This window comes from Gymnoscopelus microlampas, assembly GCF_963454915.1.
Source record: "Gymnoscopelus microlampas genome assembly, chromosome: 4".
NCBI classification, from domain to species: domain Eukaryota; kingdom Metazoa; phylum Chordata; class Actinopteri; order Myctophiformes; family Myctophidae; genus Gymnoscopelus; species Gymnoscopelus microlampas.
Genome location: NC_139941.1, coordinates 52,667,544 through 52,691,619, shown reverse-complemented (window position 1 = coordinate 52,691,619; position 24,076 = coordinate 52,667,544). Strand labels below are relative to the sequence as shown.

Here is a 24,076-nt window from a genome sequence, read left to right as displayed (position 1 = left end):
AAGACATTAGCAAATGTAGCCAGGGCACTTAGGCCCGGAAACAGAATACCAGACTACACCACCTGGGAGTTTCACTTGTGTGGACATAATACATTGTTAAAATGTGTGTGTCTGTCTGTCTGTCTGTCTGTCTGTCTGTCTGTCTGTCTGTTTCAACTTTTAAATGACATCAGATTTAAAGTGTCCTTATTGACATGAGCAACACGTTGACATTACCAACAAGAGTCAAATAAAACAAACAATAAATAAATACATAATTATGTACAGTCTGTCAGGTTGTTGACATCAACATGTCTCTCTAGTAAATGATGATGTTTAATAAAAGAATAATCTGATTGCTGCTGGGTGAATCAGGAAGTGAAATTCAAGTTTGAGTTTCCAGTCAGAAACTTCAGTGGTGAGTTCAACCACACACACACACACACACACACACACACACACACACACACACACACACACACACACACACACACACACACACACACACACACACACACACACACACACACACACACACACACACACACACACACACACACACACACACACACACACACACACACACAACCCCTAACTGCTTCTGATGAGCAGGTTGTAGGAAAGCCTGTCATTCATTCTAAAACTGAGCCCTGTGATCCGTTGTTTGTTGTTGTTCCCCACATAATGTGAATCAGTCGTTTAGTCTCACTAGTCGCGCTACGAGTTAGAATAAAAGATGAACATACCAAACCATTATTATACCAAAATAAACTAAACAATTATACCAAACTAAACAAGTTTTAAACTAGGGGAATCATTTTGGAGGCGCACGGCGCTGGAGGTTCCGGTCGTGGGTTCCGGCCGTCTGATGACGTAAAGTTATTTCCACTCCAGACCGGACCAGAAACCTGAAAATGGTATTTGATCCCAGGCTACCTTTAACCACTCTGATGCTCCAACATGTCACCTTTGACCTTTGACCAAGAAGATGTGGTTGAGTTAGGAGGTCAAATGTGACTCCTTTGTGTGAGAATGTAGAACACCTTAGCTTATAAATTATAGTGTTTCTCTTCAACAGAATCAGAATCATCTTTATTGTCACATCACAGGTTAAAGGTGTAAAGAAGTGGGTGAAATTATTTTTAGTGCAGCTCCATCGTTTTAGTTATTTTCAGAAAGAAAGAAAAGAAGACGGGGAGGGGCAAGGAGAGAATAAAAGATGATTAATTAAATCCTCTGTACTTCATGTCAAAGCGATCCCACGAAGTAAGTACATTATATTTCTGTTATTGTATAATATATACATGTATATCTACTGTTATAAATAGGGGGGACCATGGGTATCTCACGATACGATATCTGTGGCGATATTAGGCCCTCGATAACAATAATATCACGATATTCGATATATTGCGATATCACGATATATTGCATGAAATTTCACCACGATATATCACGATAGTCCTTGTATTCAATTCATAAACACATATTAATAGCACCAAACAGTTCAAAATCATCATTACACAAATACAGTGTCTTTTTTCTTTTTTTAATATCGATTTTTTTCCCCGGCAGTATATCGATTATTTATCGCGGGAAAAGTATCACGATATATCGCGATATCGATATATCGTCCCACCCCTAGTTATAAACCACATATGAACGATGCACAATACAAACAAATGACACACACACACACACAACACTTTGATCACATGACCAGTGTGTTTTTAAAGACATTTGATGGTTTCAGCAGTGAGATGTAATGAGGCTTGGATTGATGCTTATTGAACATGAACAGCATTTTACCAGTGACGCTGAACACACACACACACACGCGCGCACGCACGCACGCACCACGCACGCACGCACACACACACACACACACACACACACACACACACACACACACACACACACACACACACACACACACACACACACACACACACACACACACACACACACACACACACACAGTGATTTTAGCCTCTGTCAGTACGGGGGGCAATATTTTGTTGGGGGGAGGGGGGAGACAAAAGCTATGGAACTCTGACTGGTATTATTTTACACTATGGAATTGGAAATAATCTAACTATATAAATGGCGAGCAACTTCCGCACCCTCGGTGGCGACACCCCACAGCTCTGTTATCGGATAAACAACGCACCGCCAGACCACATGTCGCCTACTGACTCGCCACGGCGGCCGCACTGAATTTACGCCTCGCGTAGGGACATCTCACTGTTCACTACACCTTTTCCACCGCGCAACATAATTAATTCTACTCACCAAATGTCGGACAAAACGGAAGGGGAGGCAGCTTCGTACCGTTTACCGTGCGCACGACCTCATCACCACAACACCAGGCAGCCGCTGCGGGGGTTTTTTCCTTTTTTTCCAAACTTTTTTTTTTGGTCACCATTTTCTCCAGGCACCATTTCTGGTGTAACGTCGGGTGTTTCTTTTCACCAGCCAATCACCTTTCACGTTGCCACGTCCGTTGCCACGTCGCGCTGACGTACGCTAAACAAGCGCTGCCGTGCGCACAATGCAAACGAGCCCAAAGGCGCGCAAAAATAAGCCGACCATTGCTTACACACAAAGTCAGACCTGGCAACGCAGCCTACGCCAATCATGTGTGAGAGATCTACAAGCTATGGGGCAGAGACGCCACCGTATCTTAGCAACAACTACAGCGCTCACTCTCATTGGTCGTGTCACGCTAAGAGCAGTCTCCAGACAATGGCATCGCAGACAGCTTGCTGTTACTGCTGTAGCCATCACAGGCAGTTGCAGCACGACGGACAGGGCGCTGTGATAGCTGCCATGTCGCTAACGCTAACCTGGTTGTCATGCCTGCAGCGGCTGTGCAATCACTTTGTCAACAATGCACGTTCGTGTGGTGAATGTCTATATTGCTGCTCAGTTCGTCCATTGTAGATGGTGTATGTTTGTGTGTGTCTTCTGGAGAACTATGTAGCCCCCCCCCCCCCAAATACACGTACTCACAACAACACCAGGCGGCCGCCATCTTGCAGAAAGGGCTGCCATTCGCCAGCTTTCAGAAAAACAAGCAACCACCTTCATATTTTTTTTTTTTTTTTTTTTTTTTCCTTTTGGAAATTTTCATCCCACGATTTCCGCGCGGACCACCAGGGGGTCCGCGGACCCCCTGGTGGTCCGCGAAACATACAAAATATAATTTCTTCTACTTATTTTTCATCATTTTGTAACTTTTACATTACACTTTCTTACAATTTTTTTTTTTTTTCCCTTTTTGCAAATGTTACTTAGACAATTTGTCTACCCCCATATACACACGCCCACGCGGGCCCCGTGCGCGTACATGCCTCTAACAGCCATAATCCCCATCTATACTGCCCACTCTGTGCTGCAGCTACACGGATACAGACACAGGGACACGGAGGGACCAACAAAGCAAAGCCCCGTGCGCGGCTGGGGTTGAGGGGGGCGTAGCCCCCCGAAACTCTAGTAGACTATATTCACATGGTGGCCATTTTTGCTTTTTGCAATGAAGAAACAGGGTGGCATTTCATTAACTTAATAGCAAAATGGCCGCCGTGTGAATATGGTTTTCAGAGACCACACCCCCTTGTCACCCTGCATAATAATACATATGTGCAGAGTAGACCAGTGGAGTGCTCCAGCATTTTATTTGGGTTTTCTCTTCTGAAGAGACCAGATATTTATATCAGAATCGTCTTTATTGTCACATCACAGGTTAAAGGTGTAAAGAAGTGGGTGAAATTATTTTTAGTGCAGCTCCATCGTTTTAGTTATTTTTCAGAAAGAGAAAGAAAAGAAGACGGGGGAGGGGCAAGGAGAGAATAAAAGATGAATTAAACAAAGATATTTACATACAGTATGTACGTGAGGTTAGACATAAGGAGCATAAGGTACAGTATGTACACAAGGAGACATAAGGTGCATCAGCAGCAGCTATACTGTTCATGATATCTGCAATAATGCAGACTGTCGTCTTCTTGGAAACAGATGATGTAACATCATATCTTTAATCTGATTGGCTGATTCTTCTGAACTAAAGAACGAGTCCTCCTTCATTCTCTTTCAGACTCCAGAACTTCTCTTTCAGTAAACATCTGTTTATTCTGATCTGTTTATTCTCATCTATTAAATTCAGCTCAGTTTTGATCAGTGATGATGAAGATTACAGCCACCCTCCTCATCCTCTCCTCTGTACTTCATGTCAAAGCGATCCCAGGAAGTAAGTACATTATATTTATGTTATTATATAATATATACATTTATATCTACTGTTATTATATAAAAACAAATATGAACAATGCACACACACACACACTCACACACACACACACACACACACACACACACACACACACACACACACACACACACACACACACACACACACACACACACACACACACACACACACACACACACACACACACACACACACACACACACACACACTCCTTGGCTCTTGAATGTTGGTCCAAATACATAAACATTAAAACAGATGTTAGGAACTGTTGTTGTGACATCATGAAATAAATCATTCTGTATGAATTAATTTCATAATAAAATGCAAAACAAAAAATTTGTTTCAGTGAATCAAACGTTTGACAGGAAGTTACTTTTAATATCCATCCTTTCACGTCATATAAGAACCAAACATGCAGTGGTGTAAAGTAACTAATTACATTTACTCAAGTACAATTTTGAGGTACTTATACGATACTGTATCTTTACTGGAGTATTTCCAATTTCCAGTACTTTTACTTCTACTACACTACATCTCACGGGCAAATATTGTACTTTTACTCCACTACAATTATTTGATAACTTTAGTCACAAGTTACTTTGCAGATATAAATTATAACATTATAAAAAATACATTAACCACTTTAGCCCACTTTAGCCTCAACGTGTCACATCGCGACGCGTTGTGAGCTTGTAGATCTGTAATTTTCAAACATTTTAGTACTTTTACTTTTGGTTCTTTAAATATTTTTTCATAGCAATACTTTTGTATTTTTGCTCAAGTAAATTTTGAATTCCGGACTTGTAACAGAGTACTTCTAAATGGCAGCATTGATACTTTTGCTTAAGTCAAACATTTGAGTACTTTTTCCACCACTGCAAACATGATTGTTTAACATGATGATTATGTGTTATTGTCACTGTGAAGACGTTTGTTGTTGAATTTAATGTCATCTTTGTTTTATTTCCAGTGTTCCATGAGGACATTCAACTCAATGGCTGTTCAGACACAGTTAAAGACCCATATAAAGAGTACATGTTTGCACTGGATGGTGAAGTGGTGGCGTACGCAGACTTCAACAAAGGGAAGGTGGTGGAGCCTCAGCCTCCGTTTGTAGATCATATGACCTACGGTGCAGCAGCTTATGAAGCAGCTTTGAATCAGCAGGCACTCTGCAAACACAACCTGGACACCACTCGCACTGCCTTGAAGAAACCACCAGTAAAAGGTACATGAATACTATGAACACAATAGTTATGAACTAAAACGGTTGAATATATTTAACATTAATGAAAATGTTTAAACATGTATATTAAGCATTTATGGTGAAATGTTTTCTAAATAATATGTATTTTTAGTAAACATGAATATGTGCTCAAGGTGCTTTATTTTACAAATCTATGCATTAGTATCTGCTCTGTACAGCCTGAGCTGTAGGTGAGGTGTAGATGGTACAACTATGTAGATGCAGTGTGTTCTACCGTGTTACACTATATATGTAGTATACTGTAAAGATTTGTTTTTTTAAAGCGCACGTGGCTTAACATCTACACTACAGGTCACACAATGGACAATTGATATGCATCTATAGGCTCATTCCTATGTTAATTCACCTGGTGTGACACCAAGCAGTCGGCAGCCTTTGTTGAGGTGTGAACTTAAGGGTTGTTTTAATGGATGCATGTGTGTGTGAGTGCTCCTGCTCAAAAGACTGGTGGGACGGCGTGTTACCGCGGCCCATGACCAAAGACCACTGAGTATCTGATACACTTTACTTTATTTATTTGGATTTTCAATTAAAATACATATGAATCATGTCAAAATACAAGATAATACGATTATACAACAGTTACCATCAAAATGTTCCTGTGATTCATGAATTAAATTATAGAGGTGAAGTACTGTACTTAAGTACAATTTTGAGGCATTGAGTATATCCAATTTCCAATACTTTTATTTCCACTTCACCACATCTCAGAGGAAAAATATTGTACTTTTACTCCACTACAATTATTTGAAAACGTTACTTTGTAGATTTTGATTATTATTACAAAACATACAGTAACCACTTCAGCCCTATAGGCCATTTGAAAATAGCCGATCTACAAGCTCACAATGCGTCACTAATCACCATTTGATGCATTGTGAGCTTGTAGATCTGCTACTTTCAAAAGATTAGTATACATTTCAAAACTTGAAATGGGACATTTTGTATAATGAGTACTTTTACTTTCGGTACTTTAAGTACATTTTGAATTCCGTACATTTCATTGTAACAGAGTATTTCTCTATATTGCAATTTTTTATATACTTAAGTAAAACATTTGAGTACTTTTTCTACCACTGAAGGATGGTAGAGTGTGTTGTTAATGTTATTTTATGGTTGTTTAATTAATTGATTAATACAAAAAAAGCTCATAGCGCGGCACCGGGCGAGCTTTTAGATCTGCTGTCGGCTGGGGGTGGGCGTAGCTTATCACCTTGGGGGGTTGGTTTGAAGCTGTGGGTGTGGCCTATCACCTGGGGGGTGATAATCTTATTTCAACTGGGTGGGGCCCAGGGGCGGACTTAAGGATCTGGAGGCCCCAGGCGAACGGTAGTATGAGGCCCCCCTCCACAGATTTTTTTTAACAGAATAGATGTAATTTCCAGTATTCTGGTGCATTTTGGGAGTTTGATACTTCTATCAGGCTTTACTAACATGGGATCCATTAAAAAGCTAAAGGTAGGCCTACAGAAATTGATTTGATTTTTTTTTTCATGAGGCCCCCTAATTCTTGAGGGCCCAGTCGGTCGCCTAACCTTGCCTACAGTTAAGTCCGCTTCTGGTGGGACCCCCCAAAATAATTCTTTTTGAACTGGGGACCTCCCAAAATAATCATATTTGTGTGAGATAGATCGGTTATTTTCACAAGGTTTCCCTCTTTCTTATGTATTTGACAATTAGGCAAATTTGCTATTAAAAAGGTCTTAAAAGTCATTAAATTGTCACTTTATAAATGTGCAGATACCCTGTATCCACTTATACTGTATGTTGGTTTGTTCTGTTGAGTGAGAAAACAATTTTATCTATTAAGCTAATCATCTGGGGACCCCCAACAAAAAGTTATCTGGGGACCCCCCAGAAGTCAATGCACTCATTCAATTATTTGAATTGAATGATGATTTATTTGATACATTTGGGGGTTATATAAAATATTGCAATTTAAATTCAAAAGCAACAGTTTAGTGTTTTGGTTTAGGTTTGCAATGCAGGCTTTAATTACAGTATAAATGATGACCTTTATTTGTTTAATATAACTCAGCTGATTGTTATAATGATTGATCTGGTATCCTATAGTTTCTTTGAGGCTCTACATTGTTCTCTCTACTCTCTACTTATGTGACTATTTACCTTGTTTGCTGACTAGAGTCAGTGGTGGGAAAAGTCCTCAAATGTTTTACTTAAGTAAAAGTATCAATACTGCAATCTAGAGGTACTCTGTTAAATAGCAGATCTACAAGCTTGTAGCGCGGCACTCGGTGCCGCGCTGTGAGCTTGTAGATCTGCTATTTTCAAATAGCCTAGGTATAAAAAAAGGGGGTTATCCTGGAAATACATGATGGGGTCTGAGTGTGTGTGTGTGTGTGTGTGTGTGTGTGTGTGTGTGTGTGTGTGTGTGTGTGTGTGTGTGTGTGTGTGTGTGTGTGTGTGTGTGGGGGTCCTTAGCGACTGCTTTACCTCCTCTGTCAATGATAGCTGCTGTGTGGCCAGAGTGAAAGCACTTTCAGTAACGTCCGACTGACAGACAGACAGACAGACAGACAGACAGACAGACAGACAGACAGACAGACAGACAGACAGGAAGGCCATTTGGCTGATGGGGGGCAGTTAGTCTAGTGTTGATATTATACAGATGATAATAAAACTGAACATTAATGACATTTTTAATTGTCTATTTCCAGATGGATATATGCTCTATCTGGCTTCCCGCTGTGTGTTTAACTCCAGTGAGCTGAAGGACATACAGTACATAGAGTCATTGAATTTCGATGGTGATGAGTTCCTCAGGTGGGACAGTAGAGTAGATCAGTATGTTGGATACACTGAGTTTGGTGTGAAGAACGCAGAGCGCCTCAATAAAGATCCTACACAACTGCGTGTGATGAGAGCACAACCAGAGGCATTCTGCAAACCCAACATTGAGATCTACTACTCCTCTGTTCTGAACAAGAGGTGAGCTGATCTCAGAGCAGCACTCAACACTCATCACCTCATAAACTATAACATGAAATCACATGATTCTATTCAGAGATGATTAATGGTGTTAATATTGATCTGATAATGATTATAAAACATTACTTAATCTGGTGACAAACATTTCAGATCCTCGTAAACACTTAAAGGAGTAGTTCACCCCCAAAAATGACTTATTTTCTATCAATTACACCCCATGAAGCCTTGAATTCATGGAGATTTTTTAGTTTTTGTCTCATTCCGTAGACAATAATTTGATTACCAGTGGAAAGATGCTAATGTATCCGGTAGGAGACTCAAAGGAGACTCTTTGAGTCTCCTACCGGAGAGACCGCCGGTCATCAAATTATTGTCTCAGGAATGAGACAAAAACTAAAAAATCTCCATGAATTCAATGCTTCATGGGGTGTAATTGATAGAAAATAAGTCATTTTTGGGGTGAACTACTCCTTTAAGGCTGATTTATAGGCTACTCTATCCTAACACGCTGTCACGCAGTGGAAATAGCAGATCTACAAGCTCACAACATGTGGTGTCACCATCGTACACCGATTATAAATGAAACATATAGATCTATTTCTGAGTGTTTTCACCCTCATATAATGACCTGCCTAAAACAGAGACACCAGGATTAATGTTTTTTAATTAACTTTAAAAAGAACCATGCAGGCTAAAACACACCTCTATACACTTCATTTCACCACCTGATTTTAAATTTTAATTATTGTCTTTAATAGTTTGTTTTGTATGTTTTTAATCACTTATAGTAATATTCTACAGGATTATGTGTATTGTTTTGTTTGTTTCTACTCTAGTTCATTCAAACTATTTTCATGTATTGATATTTAATGTTTTACTTTTGTTTATGTAAAGCACTGTGTAACTATGAATTATTTAATATGTTTAAACTAAATTATATAAATTCATTCTACTTAGTAGAAAACTATAGACTATTGTAGCATCTACAGTACTCATTTAAATGTTATTATCTGGTGCCATCTGGTGTCCAAACACTGACACTTACAATTACAATGTAGTCATTTATCAGAAGCTCTTAATCCAGAGTGATTTACAGTAAGTAAGGAAAACACAAGGTAATACATCAAATGCATAGAAATAGTAATCTAGGATCATAGGTAAACCAAGAACCTATCATCAGTCTAAACAGTATAATATCAAACAAAACAAATATCTGTACATTGAAACTATCCAAACTATAGGATGCCAGGTCTACAATGAACCTGGCATCTGTCTACATAACATGATATCTAAATTACATTTTAACCTTTACATAAGCCTGCAAGGTCATCAAGGCTAGGTCTAGTGCTACAGTCTTCAGATTATGGTGGTAGATTGGGAGTGAGTCTGCAGCTCTAACTGCAATGGGGAGTTTGTTCCACCGTTTGGGAGCCAGAAGGGAGAAGAGTTTAAGACGTGTGGAGCGTTGTCCAGGGTGTTTTAGAGAAGGGAGAAGAGTCTAGGACGTGTGGAGCGTTGACCAGGGTGTTTTAGAGAAGGGAGAAGACTCTTGAAGATATGGGGGTGTCATACCTCTGTGAGGGCAGAAACTGGGAGCCAGAGGAGGGAGAGGAGAACGGGGGAGAGCCGGGAACATTTTGTCTGTTTGAAGACCAAGCATGTTGTGGCTTTCTGGATCATTTGGATCTCATTTGGATGATATACAATTGTTAATGATAATGACATGTTCCTATGACTGGTATATAATAATAAATATAATAATAATAATAATAATAATAATAATAATCTTATTTATCCAGTGGAGCCCAAAGTGAGACTGAAGTCAGAGACTCCCCCTCGTCGTGGTGAACACACTCACATGCTGAGGTGCAGCAGCTACGACTTCTATCCTCAAGTGATCCTGGTGACCTGGTGGATAGGTCAAGAACCTTTGACCTCTGGTCTCTCCTCTACTGCTGAGCTGTCTGATGGAGACTGGTACTACCAGTACCACTCCTACCTGGAGTATACACCCAGGTACACACCTAACAGACACCTATACATAGAAATACACACCTAATAGACACCTATACATATATTCTTTAAAAATTAAAACAAGTGTTCTTCATTTGCTGAAAATTGCCCATGAATTGGTAGGCTAATATTAAGTCACACACACACACACACACACACACACACACACACACACACACACACACACACACACACACACACACACACACACACACACACACACACACACACACACACACACACACACACACACACACACACACACACGATTCCTCCCGAGTCCCGTGTTTATCATCAGTCTACTCCAGACACAACTACGCAGCAAGCTCGTCGTCGTGCAAGCATGACAAACGCACACAGAGACCCGCGAGCGAGTGTGTTATACATGAATACACACACAGGAATACGCTATAACGTGCATATCTCGTTACTAAGTTTCTTCTACCTTCCTATTTTTTCTGCAATGGGGAGGGAATAGTGGAATACACAATAAACACTAGAGCGGAGGAGAGCCCAGCGGGGCATTCACGCTCCTACACAAAAATAGTCAAACCTTTTTTTTTTTTCCAAAAAAATACATAATAACAAAGATCAATGGATCAATGTGTTGAATCGCGGGGCGTTTCAGCGTGTAGATCGTCTACTTTCACAATGTGTCCTAATGTTAGTGCTAATTAACAGCTGCTCACTCACTGCCAGACCGGGCGGGGAGGAGGGGCCGCTTCAGCTCTGAGCAGATCCACATGGACACACATTCAACTTGAGGACACACGCACGTCATGATTATTTTAGGTGGAGAAAATATCAGTATAAGCTTATCTTATTGTCTATAACGGTCTAGTGCTATGGTGCCTAATTGTAGTTGTGTTTTTAATCTTACATTTAAATATAATAGTTCATCGTTCAGTTATTATGATGAGCGGCATGCCGCCCCCCCCCCCCCCCCCCGCACTGTAGTGCAGAGGGGGCACCTGTGTGTAGGTACTGATCATCCTCATCAGATAGAAAACATGCTGTTCTTTTTGAAGAGGATCATCAGCAGAAAAACGTGTGTGTGTGTGTGTGTGTGTGTGTGTGTGTGTGTGTGTGTGTGTGTGTGTGTGTGTGTGTGTGTGTGTGTGTGTGTGTGTGTGTGTGTGTGTGTGTGTGTGTGTGTGTGTGTTACAGATCAGGAGAGAAGATCACATGCATGGTGGAACATCCCAGCCTGACCGCGCCTATCAAGATGGACTGGGGTCAGTTACAGTTAGTTAAGTCTCTGTGACTAGAGTCACATCAAGGGTTGGGTTGGGGGGGGGGGTAAGTCTCTGTGACTAGAGTCACATCAAGGGTTGGGTTGGGGGGGTAAGTCTCTGTGACTAGAGTCACATCAAGGGTTGGGTTGGGGGGGTAAGTCTCTGTGACTAGAGTCACATCAAGGGTTGGGTTGGGGGGGGTAAGTCTCTGTGACTAGAGTCACATCAAGGGTTGGGTTGGGGGGGTAAGTCTCTGTGACTAGAGTCACATCAAGGGTTGGGTTGGGGGGGGTAAGTCTCTGTGACTAGAGTCACATCAAGCCGCCTCACGCTACAGAATCAGGAGATCAAATGTCTCAACAAATGTCTCTGTTTCAAAAATAGCAGATCTGCTATTTTTGAATAGCCTAAGTATAAAATAATAGTTATAGCTAAAATCTAAAATGACACAGATGATTCCATGTCAGAGTCAGTGAAGAACAAGGTGTTTTAATCTACTGTAATAATATAATTAATATAATATTTGTATTATCAGATTTCTCCATGCCAGAGTCAGTGAAGAACAAGGTGGCCATCGGAGCATCAGGTCTGGTTCTGGGTCTGATCTTGTTCCTGTCTGGATTCATCTACTTCCAGTGGAAGAAACGAGGTGATTAACATGTTTAATTAACATGTTTAATTAACACGTTTAATTAACATGTTTAATTAATAAATCTACTAACAGTGGAAGAAATGAGGTCAGGTCAACAGAGGATCACATGACATGTGGAACCCTCACAGAAATGCAAACAAACAAACAAACAAACAAACATGTAAAGCCACAACCTAAATTTGTTTATATTGGTTTAAAACCTTAACCGGTTTAGACCAGTTTAGACGTGGTGTGTTCTATGTTGTCACATTTAGTCTTAAATAAGAGTCAAATGTTCACATTAGTTCTGATGCAACATGTGACCCTGATGACTGAACCCTAATGTTATTGTGTTATTGTGTTGTGTGTACATTTATGCATTTTATGGAGAAATACACACAATACAGTACATAGGATGTATTTGTGTGTCTGTTTTAACTGTCTCTCTTCTTCTTCTAACAGGTCGTATTCTGGTGCCGACAACCAATGATGAGAATCTTTAGACTCCTCCCACACACCCAGGTTCACTTCCTCTTTCTTTTTACTAAACTTTTTATATATATACATTTATACAGTTTTAATGTATAAAAGTGTATAAAACTATAAAACATACACAAAACAACATGCTAGTGTGAAGTGAAACAATCCTCGTAAACCATCCCGGTCGTGTGAATTCACAACATCATGTGTCTTCTGCTTAATTTCTTATAATAATGAATCTAATAATCAAATTTAATAATCAAATGATTTGTTGTATCAGACAACACTGATGTCAATGTGGTCAGATGGGGGGGGGGGGGTCCTCTTGGTGAACTGTGTAGTTTGGACCATTCATCATCAATCGTTCAGTGACTCAGTCAGGAAGTGAAGAGACGACACAATGCAGCCAAACTCTGAACCAATCATTTGAACACAACATTTCAGTGAACTGAACCCAATGATTCAGTTCATTGAAAACACTGATCATTCCATCACTAGCAGGATCAAAGACAGAACCTTGTGGTCCAAAGGAGAGTGTTCTACCAGCTGAGCTGCCCTTCCTACTAGTAGAGTTGTTTCTACTTTGATGGTTACTGTAGTTGCAGGGAGGGTGCTGGGAGGTCAGGTTTTTAAGTAGTTTACTAATAACTTGTTCATAATCTTTTAACTATTTATAGCATAGTTTTAAATCATTAACCGACTGTTTAACATGTTATGAATAACACATCATTTATTTAAACTAATACTTTATGAATGATTAATTTACTATTATAAGGCAAGGTTATTCTAAAGTGTTAACATGTTCACAGAGTTAATACATTCTGATTCTTATTGGTCTATTGTCTTTTCACAGAACACCTGGGTGTGAGAGGAAGAAATACATGTGTGTCCAATCAGCTTTTAAATAGTCGTAACAGCAGCACAATGATGACATCATCATCCTTTTAGGGTTAACGTTAGGTTTAGGCATAGTTTTTGTGAATTTAAAGGTTAGTATTAAGGTTAAGGTTAGGTTTATAGGCCTAGTTTCTGTGAGGTTATGGTTAGGGTTAAGGTTAAGTTTAGGAATAGTGTTTGTGAAGTTAAAGGTTAGGGTTAGGTTTAGGCATATCTTTTGTGAGGTTAAAGGTGTTAGGGTTAAGTTTTGGTTTAGGCATAGTGTTTGTGAGGTTAAAGGGTTAGGGTTAAGGTTAAGTTTGGGTTTAGGCATAGTGTTTGTGAAGTTAAAGGTTGGGGTTAGGGTTAGGTTTAGGCATATTTTTGTGAGGTTAAAGGTGTTAGGGTTAGGGTTAAGTTTTGGTTTAGGCATAGTGTTTGTGAGGTTAAAGGTCAGGGTTTAGGCACCACCTGGGCGACACACCAAAGGAAGAGGGAGTCCCAATTACTGTGGGTGGTTCATCAAATGACTTTGTATAGTTTCTGTCGTCAGAAAACACAAACATAATATTTCAGTTCAACACTATATTGAAACATTAAATAAATTATCACACACACAATCAGTGTTATTCATAACATTAATATTAATATCCATCTGAATGGAAGTCAGTCAGCCATGTTTGTGAAAAAGGTTTTATTATATAATTGACCGTAAGTCATTTATTATGTAATAATTTATAATGTGTGATAATTAATGTGTTAGGATCATTATGACATCACTGATTCCCTGTTATGGGTGGACCTGATCCTCTAGGGTGGTATGAGGTGATGGGTGGAAATTAGACAATGGTGGTCCGCAACAGTCTATAAAATGAATGGGAAACACTGATGACATGCAATCATTTATACTGCCCTGCCAAGGTAAAGAGCAGTAACTACGTTTTTGGACACGCCGACTTATTTGTGCATCCCAAAGGTCAAATTAGCCTTTGTGATTTTGGGGGATAAACAATTACCTCAAGAACAGATGCAAAATTAGTGTAATATCACTTATATACCGATATCTCATTTGGCTGACCAGTTGAATCACTTTTAAACCCATTTTTCAGTGATTTTTGATTTTGTACTTACTGCTCTTTACCTTGGCAGGGCAGTATATTAAGTAATGATTTATATGTAATGATTAATATGTAATCACTAATCACAAGCAGGGGAGCAGATCTCATTACAACTTAGGAGGGAACCACAAACAAGGAATCTTCTCATCAATAATATCACCAACATAGAGCTAATGCTAGGATTTTAAACTAACTAATAATGGTCACAATGATTACAGTTTGTCTGACATTTCGTGTAAAAAACAAAACACCAAATCCATGTTCAATGCATGAAACAAACTATAATGTTATGATGTAAATAATCCATTATAGGTTGACATCACATGATTTAATAACAAACACATTAACATGCCTCCATGTTTAACTGCAGGACTTACAAACATTGATACTTTCACATTAATCCACATCATTTGAGATTTGATTTGATTTTGGTATTATATATACGAGCAAAATCACAAAACAACTTAAACCCAGGATAACACATTAAAGCGTAATGAAACACTTGTTTCCAATGTGGTCCTGCAGCATAACTAACAATAAATAAATACAAATACAAATAAGAATCCAAATTTTCTTTCTCCCCTGGGATCTGCACCCCTGACCATGAATGGTTTGAAGTTTAGCCGTTAGATTTTGGCTTTAATTTGCTTGGTTTGAATATCAATAAAAGAAGGAGAAGCATATTGTTTGTCACATTGTGTCACTTTGACTTCCACAAGGTCACACCAAGGATGAATATCAATAAAAGAATGAGAAACATTGTGTCACATAAGGCCCGGATTGGTAATACACCCTTCCAGGCCACCCTACCAAAATAGTATAGGCTACATGAACACGAACGCACCTGCCGCCCTCACTCACACACACACACACACACACACACACACATGCCTTGCGTCACTGACAGTGCTTCAGACCATAACAATAGTGCATTTTGTCTGAGATGTTTCTTGTCAAAAAAACAAACTAGAAAAAGTGTTCCTCGGAGCACAGGTCTCCACCAGGTCAGGTACGTCATTGTGGCCTCCTGGTGGCGCTATAATAGGCCAATGTGAAAAGGGTGCCATTTATTCTTAGGTCGTTCACGGCAATCAGACACTGCATTCATGATTTGAGGCATTTTTTTCCGAAAATGTGTTTTGCTACACTAGACCTGCTGGTGGCGCTATAACAGGCCAATGTGAAAAGCGTGGCATTTCTTCCTTGGCCTAGTGGAATGTGTTTGTGAAATGTCACGGAAATCGCAAGCTGCGTTCATGATTTGAGGCATTTTGTTCAAAACGGACCAATCCTGCAAATTTTGGAAGCGAACCTTAGCCAATGAGGATGGAATATGGGAAATCGAACACATCCGTGTTGATCACATGACTATAGAGATACTGTGTACCGGTTTGCATGACGTTTGGATAAAATCTGTAGGAGTAATGTAAAAAAAATGGGTTTTGCACAAATCTGCCTCTAGGTGGCGCTATAACAGGCCCATGTGAAAAATTTGAGGCAGAGGTTCTGAATTGGCATCCAGGGAGTGTGTGTGCACAGTTTCGCTGCGATCAAGCCAGCGGTGCCGGAGATTAGCTGTTCACAGACGGACACACACGGACACACACACGGACACACACACACGGACGGACGGACGGAGGGTAAAACATACTCTCTCGCCATGCCTTTCGGCCTGGCGGAGACAAAAATACAAACATATTTCACACACTGTAGGCCTCCAGTAGTAGTCACTAAATGGTAAATGGTGCATTTATGTAGCGCTTTTATCCAAAGGGCTTTACATAGATTGTGCATTACATTCACCCATTCACACACACATTCACACACCAATGGCGGAGGAAACCATGCAAGGCACCAACCTGCTCATCGGTAACAGGAGCGTCTTGCTCAAGGACACTTTGACACTAACTCTGGGGGATCAAACTGGGAACCTCCCGGTTGCCATCCGGCCGCTCTACCGGCCACTCTACCCCTGAGCCACTGCCGCCCCACTACAACACTCACTTCTATTGTACAGTATGTCACAGGAGCAATCCATATTAATTCAACAGTTACACATTGACAAAGTAATGACCAAAAATCATTATTCCATATATCAACAGTCACACAAAAGTTCTGTATCCAGTGCTTTTCTATTCCCTACATTCAACATACCATCAAATCTTGTCAACAAAATGGTTCCCTTAATACAAGAGTCACAACAGGACTCCTTAAGACCTGAGGCGACTCTTTAAACAAATCTAAAGTTTTTTGAAAAAAATAAAAATAAAAAAATCACGATTTTTCAAAAATAGCCGATCTACAAGCTCATAGCGCGGCACTCGGTGCCGCGCTATGAGCTTGTATATCTGCTATTTTTGAATAGCCAAAGAAATCTAAAGTGACACAGATGCATTCCAGGTCTTAATGGGTTAAATAATGACATACTATGGCATTATGAAAACATGATTGTCTTATTTTGTCATCAACTTAGCTTACCAATAGTCAATATGCCAATACCAATATTCAACAAGAGTAGAATAACAGTAAGAATAGTAAACGTAGTAGGCCTATGTAAAAAGCCACATTCAATTTGTGTGTTATTTCAGTAACATTAAAAGTTGACAAAGTTGACTCACTCAACTATGAGACTAGTATGTTTTATGTTTGTGATGAGAGACATAATACCACAACAAACCACATCTACAGCACTAAATGGAATAAGCTTTGACAGTAACCTGTACATTAGTAGCCTAATGACAAGGTTATTTTTTACGCTAAACATTCAGCCAATGGTGGAAAGAGTACTCAATTTGTAGAAAATGAATACTCTGTTACAAGTAAAAGTATGGAATTCAAAATGTACTTGAGTAAAAGTACAAAGTATTGGATCTACAAACTCGCATTGTGAGCTTGTAGATCTGCTATTTTCAAATCACCGAAATGTATATAGGACTTAAGTGGGTATGTATGTTTTGTAATAATAATACAAATCTGCAAAGTAACTAAAGTAAAAGTACAATATTTGTACAAAAAAGTACTGCAAATTGGAAGTACTCTTGTAAATTAAAAGTACCTCAAAATTGTACTTAAGTAGAGTACTGAGTAAATGTACTTAGTTACTTTACACCACTGCATTCAGCCATATAGAATAGCCAACCAATTGCTTCATGTTATGAGCTAAATGTTTACAGCTTGTTACTGGCTGATGAGAATACAATGTTTAGTAACATAATCCCTAGGAACATACAAATAACTAAATATTTTATCAGTTATGTCCAACTGTGGACTGTTTGTTGTGGTATAGGTCAGTGATTATCAACTTTAATTTTAAGGGTAGTGCAGTGCATAATGTATTTATTAGACCACAGACCTGAGAGCTGTTAAATGATTCATTGTTAATCATAGCAGGTCTAAAGTATTACAGAGAACCCCATGTGTTGAGAAGAATCACAGTGTTGTGTAACTTACTTTGACTGCAGCAGAATGTTTGACTGTCTGGGGGGCTTTGAATGTATCAGTTATTTAGAAACAGTCTCCTCCACAGGGCAGGCACTTGTCCTTTCAGCTCCACCACTCTTTTTGTTACTGGGAAAGGGCGTGGGGTCCATATTTGATAAAGGTAACATGACACAAACGTCATTTAATCTCCTTCTCAGACATCTCAGCTCTCTCTCACGTTGCTGCTCTGTTTACAACTGCACTAGTGATGGGGGCGGGGCGGAAAGCCAAACAATTAAGGCATTCACATCTTGATCCTTCCAAAGAAACAATCATAGTTAAGTTAAAAAAAAATATTAAGAAAAAACCTTTGATTACTGACATTTGAACTAATCCCAACTAACAGACACCTATCATATGTCGTAAATGTACTTAGTTTACTTTACGCCACTGATTGTTTGACCAGTCTTCAATCAAACATGTTATGTGTTGGTGAACCTCTAGAGGGCGTTGTCACTCTACAGACAGAAAATGTGTGCATTGTGTGTGTGTGTGTGTGTGTGTGTGTGTGTGTGTGTGTGTGTGTGTGTGTGTGTGTGTGTGTGTGTGTGCGTGCGTGCGTGCGTGCGTGCGTGCGTGCGTGCGTGCGTGCGTGCGTGTGTGCGCGCGCGCGTGTGAGTGTCTGTGTTTATTTTCTTATAAATCAAGGAATCTACATAGATTTTTTTTAAACAGACTAAATCGATTAGTGTGATATACTATACTTCACTACAAAGATTGTGAAAATAACATATACAATCTCACAGTGCGTCACCTTGTGAGACTGTAGATCTGCTATTCTCATTATTTAAAAAAATACATTTTAAAGTAAAAAAGCAAAACAAACCATTTCCCCCAATATTTAGCCTATTATTTGTATTAAAATTGATTGTCCATTATTTTTGTAAATATCAATTAAATCAATTAGCACGATTAACTGTTGCACCCCTAAATACATGATGTGTTTGTGCCCATGTGCACCTATAATGTGGGTAAAGTGATGATAATATAAATATAATAATAATATAATATAATGTATTTGGGTAAAGTGATGATAATATAAGGACACATTCAAGTATCTGAAAATGTATTAAGTCACTAGCCTGGCATATCCAGACAAATATCACTGTGTAGATATGAGTCTGGTCTCTCTGTGTGGAACATGCATTTCCAAGGAGCAGATAAAACAAATGTCTCTGGTGATAAACATGGCCCTATTTTGGCCATGTCAATAAATGGCTTGTAGCTTCTTTTTTTTAAGCTACAAGCTCACAGCGCGTCACATTGCGATGCAGGCCAAGGACCCCCTAGCTGAGAGAGAGATGAAGCAGGGACCCCCTCTATATTGTATAAAATTGTGTTTCAGATAAACTTTTGCTGCTCTTTTTTCCCACTACACCTATAACTCTTTGCCAAAAATAGCCGATCTACAAGCCGATCTCTCGCGCTGCGAGGCGTTGTGAGCTTGTAGATCTGCCATTTTTTGGCTAAAGTTCTCCTCAGAAAAGGGATACTAGGGCTCCAGTGGTTAATGTAAAAAAAACAAAATCCTATCACATAAAGATTTGGCGGACCCCCTGTAGTAACTCTGGGGACCCCGTCTGTCTGTCTGTCTGCTGTGTAGAGCCTGTCTCTCTGCTGTGTAGAGCCTGTCTCTCTGCTGTGTAGAGCCTGTCTGTCTGCTGTGTAGAGCCTGTCTGTCTGCTGTGTAGAGCCTGTCTGTCTGCTGTATAGAGCCTGTCTGTCTGCTGTGTAGAGCCTGTCTGTCTGCTGTGTAGAGCCTGTCTGTCTGCTGTGTAGATCCTGTCTGTCTGCTGTGTAGAGCCTGTCTGTCTGCTGTGTAGAGCCTGTCTGTCTGCTGTGTAGAGCCTGTCTGTCTGCTGTGTAGAGCCTGTCTGTCTGCTGTGTAGAGCCTGTCTGTCTGGGGTTGCTATGATGATCAATTTACCATATTATAGGGACATCAACAGGCATCGACTTCCTTGATTGACCAGCCCAACCCATCAGCGGATTGGTCAAACTTTGCATGACTCTTGTGCCAATGAACCAATATAAGTGGTAGAGCACACTTTAGGACTCCATTCTGTTACACAACGAGACTTGAAGAATCTAATTTCTTCAAGTCTCGTTGAGAAATGTCTTACTGGACGCTGCATCTGAACAGAGGACCAGTGTTAGGCCGTCAAGCTGCTGCTATTGCCGTGGGAGACAAAGTCTACTCATTTGGAGGGAACAGTAACAAGGATCAGATTGATGTTCACATCTTCAACACAGTGGCTTTACGCTGGAGGAAGTTGATCCCAGTGACAACTGGAAGAGGAGAATTTCACCTTGAGGTTCCATCCAATCGCAGCGGCCACACAGCTGTGCTGATAGAAGATATGATCTACATCTGGGGGGGTTATAAATATGACACAAGGGAATACTGCAACGTGCTTTATGCATTTGATGTCGACGCCCACAGATGGTTCAAGCCAAAGGTTTCTGTAACTGTTACAGAGGAGAGGAGCCACCACTCAGCCTGTGTCTTGGGGAAGGTCATGTTTATCCATGGAGGATGGACCCAGCATTATAAACACACTAATGACATGTACAAGTTGGACACCACCACAATGGTGTGGTCTTTAATTAACACCAGAGACACTCCACCTCCTGCTTCATCATGTCACTCTGCCACCATCATTGGGACAAAGATGTTTGTATTTGGGGGCGGAGTCTCCTCTAGCAACAACATCATCATCATCAGAGTGTTTGACACAGAGACCAACTGCTGGCTGAACACACCTTCTGCACAGCTTCTTCCAGAAAGACGCTTTGGTCATTCAGCCTTTACCTACAATGGAGAGCTGTACATATATGGTGGAGGAAATAATAATTATACTAACCTCAATGATCTGTGGAAATTCAATCCAGAGACCTTCTCCTGGAAGAGGGTTGAGCCCAAAGGGAAAAGACTGTGTGGGATGTATGGGATGTGCTGTTGCATTGTGGGAGATCGTATCATCCTCTTTGGAGGACACAACAGAACTGCTAACCTGTACATGTTAGACTTAAGTCCTAGTCTCAAGACGTTATGCAAGCTAGCAGTTATTCAGTACGATCTGGACCAATCAGAACTCCCACACAACATCAGGTGGGAACTGGAAGCCATGACTAACAACAGCAACACATAAATAATATAAATAAGACGGGGTCCAATAAGGGCCGTGGCCTCATGTGGATGTCACACTTCATGTGACCAATCTGTGACGTCAGTCAACTATGACATAATGACTCCATATTTGGGCAGGGTTTCAGCCCGATCTGACTGCCATTGACTTCCATTATAACATTGAAGTTAAATATATCAAATATAAAAGGAAAAAAGGCAAGACTCCAGTCTCATCCAAATTCCATGTGAGAATTCAAAAAAATAAACCAGACATTGTTTATGTTTTTAAAAACAATTTGTTACGAAAAAATCACACCCAGTGTGAAGTGGGCGGTGTGTGGTCATCACAACATGACTCACTTAAAAAAAGGATAAATGACTTTTTTTAAGTCCATACTGCTATTCATAGGGCTGCACATGTGTCATGTGTTTCGCTAGCCAATCACAGTCCTGAATTTGCAAAGTCAGCCAATCACATTACAGCTAGTGGTGATGACACTAGCTGTAATGTGATTGGCGGACTTTGCAAAAGTATAGATTTGCATTGACTGTGGAAGGGTTAGGGTTGTAGACTGCGTTGTAGACTATTGGCCAATCACGGTGCAGGATTGGTCAGTGTCCAAAACTCACTTATAGGGGGCGGTTACACCGCCCCAAAAATGACAAAAAGAATATCTCCACATTAATAGTTAAAAAACCTCCTAACTCCACTTGAGCTGTATGTGGGCAGGGCCGTGGGAAGACGGTACGGGTGCTGTATGGGTGCTGTATGCGCATACGGGTGCTGTATGCTGTATGCGCATGCATGCACGTGCGAAAATTTGCTGCGGTTATTTTGTTAATTTAATTCGGTTAATTCGGTTCCAGAACACTTATTGCACTAAATCCCCCCAAATAACGACCAACAACAACAGGCACATTATGCACAAATGTTTTGATTTTTTTTTTTATATATAAATTTTTTAATATATATTTTTTATTTTTCATACTTTATTTTCAGGGGGTGCTGCAGCCCCCTCAGCACCCCCACTTCCCACGCCTATGCTTACAACCCAAGACATGATGAAGAGGCCTATGCATGCATGATACTGTATGATACAGTATCATGCATGTGCATGCATACAGTAACGTTGTGCATGTGCATGCATGCATGCATACAGTGGTGGAAGAAGTACTCAGATATTTTACTTAAGTTAAAGTAGCAATACTACAATATCAAAATACTCTATTACAAGTAAAAGGCCTGTGTTCAAAAATGTTACTTGAGTAAAAGTACAAAAGTATTGGCATCACAATATACTTAAAGTACCAAAACTGCATGCATACAGTAACGTTGTGCATGTGCATAACATACAGTATAACATAGTGCATGTGCATGCATGAAGTAGCAGATCAGGTTTCTCACGCTAAAGTTAGCTGCAGCTTCAGGATAAGCACAAAGGTGAGAGAGGTCAACAGGGATAGTTGAACACTATAGGAGACACTCACACAGACACAAACAAGCTGATCTACAAGCTAACAACACGACACAGTGCGACGTGTTGTGTTCCTGTAGATCTGCTGTTTTCGGTGACGGTGTGTACATTGGCATAACTCCAACCCCTAACCCCTAAACCTAACCTCTAAATGTCTCATCCTAAACCTGAATCTTTTCCTAATTGTAAGTCCAACTACTCCCCAAATCATTTTGAATTATAAAGCAAACTGTTTTTTTGTGACCAGGAAGATGGTTCTTCACAATGTGTATTTCTCACCTTCTAATATACTTGTGATGTGAGAACATTTCAAACGCCCAATAAGATTTATTATTGGGCTGATATGCCTTTATTGATAGTACAGTAGGTTAGGTTGACAGGAAATGGGGAGAGAGAGATGGGGAGTGACACGCAGCAAAGGCCGTCGGGATCGGGACTCGAACCGCTGTCAGCTACATTGTAGCCTGTAGGTGCCCGGACCGCTGGCCATCAGTCATATTTTTGATCTTGTCTATGTACTGTATTGTGTGTAGACACACAAAATGTAGCCTACAGACATTATGTACATTCATTGTGCTTGTGTCGGGTGGGCCTATATTCTACTCCACTGTGCGTGTTCGCAGTACTGCACGCACGCACGCACGCACGCACGCACGCACGCACGCACGCACACACACACACACACACACACCACATAACTGAATATATTACATGTATGTGCCACACCTACATGCCTGGTCTCCTCAGCTATCAATACCCAAAGAGGTGTGATTGGATTTTTGGGGCGGTGTAACCGCCCCCTATAAGTGAGTTTTGGACACTGACCAATCCTGCACCGTGATTGGCCAATAGTCTACAACGCAGTCTACACCCCTAACCCTTCCATTGTTAATGCAAATCGATACTTTTGCAAAGTCAGCCAATCACATTACAGCTAGTGTCATCACCACTAACTGTAATGTGATTGGCTGACTTTGCAAATTCAGGACTGTGATTGGCTAGCGAAACACATGACACATGTGCAGCCCTATGAATAGCAGTATGGACTTAAAAAAAAAGTCAATTATCCTTTTTTTTAAGTGAGTCATGTTGTGATGACCACACACCGCCCACTTCACACTGGGTGTGATTCAATTATTTTCTACATTAACCACTTGAACCCTAGCATCCCTT

At 40.3% G+C, this 24,076-nt stretch overlaps 3 protein-coding genes across 16 annotated transcripts in view; all 3 read left to right on the top strand.

Moving 5' to 3' along the window:
• Positions 1–1,213: 1,213 nt before the first annotated feature.
• The window catches only part of LOC311044398 (H-2 class II histocompatibility antigen, E-S beta chain-like), a 162,246-nt gene continuing 139,383 nt past the window's right edge, over positions 1,214–24,076 (top strand). For 10 of the 14 annotated variants that reach the window (XR_014600684.1, XR_014600685.1, XR_014600686.1 and 7 more), the window contains exon 1: positions 4,140–4,228. The gene's annotated coding sequence lies outside the window, so the exon portion shown is untranslated. Of the gene's footprint in view, positions 1,246–4,139; positions 4,229–5,219; positions 5,478–24,076 lie in introns of those variants that run through there. The other 4 variants (XR_014600691.1, XR_014600692.1, XR_014600683.1 and 1 more) reach the window with 3 other exon arrangements.
• Positions 10,023–14,513, top strand: LOC311043217 (rano class II histocompatibility antigen, D-1 beta chain-like; the record flags this gene model as incomplete). Its single annotated transcript, XM_084054394.1, has 7 exons — positions 10,023–10,104; positions 10,265–10,481; positions 11,646–11,713; positions 12,249–12,362; positions 12,807–12,866; positions 13,678–13,940; positions 14,001–14,513. The coding sequence occupies 5 exons, from the start codon at positions 10,023–10,025 to the stop codon at positions 12,845–12,847; spliced, it is 522 nt and encodes a 173-aa protein (XP_083910520.1). The 3' UTR covers positions 12,848–12,866; positions 13,678–13,940; positions 14,001–14,513.
• Positions 20,866–21,450, top strand: LOC311043216 (kelch domain-containing protein 3-like; the record flags this gene model as incomplete). Its single annotated transcript, XM_084054393.1, has 1 exon — positions 20,866–21,450. The coding sequence occupies one exon, from the start codon at positions 20,866–20,868 to the stop codon at positions 21,448–21,450; it is 585 nt and encodes a 194-aa protein (XP_083910519.1).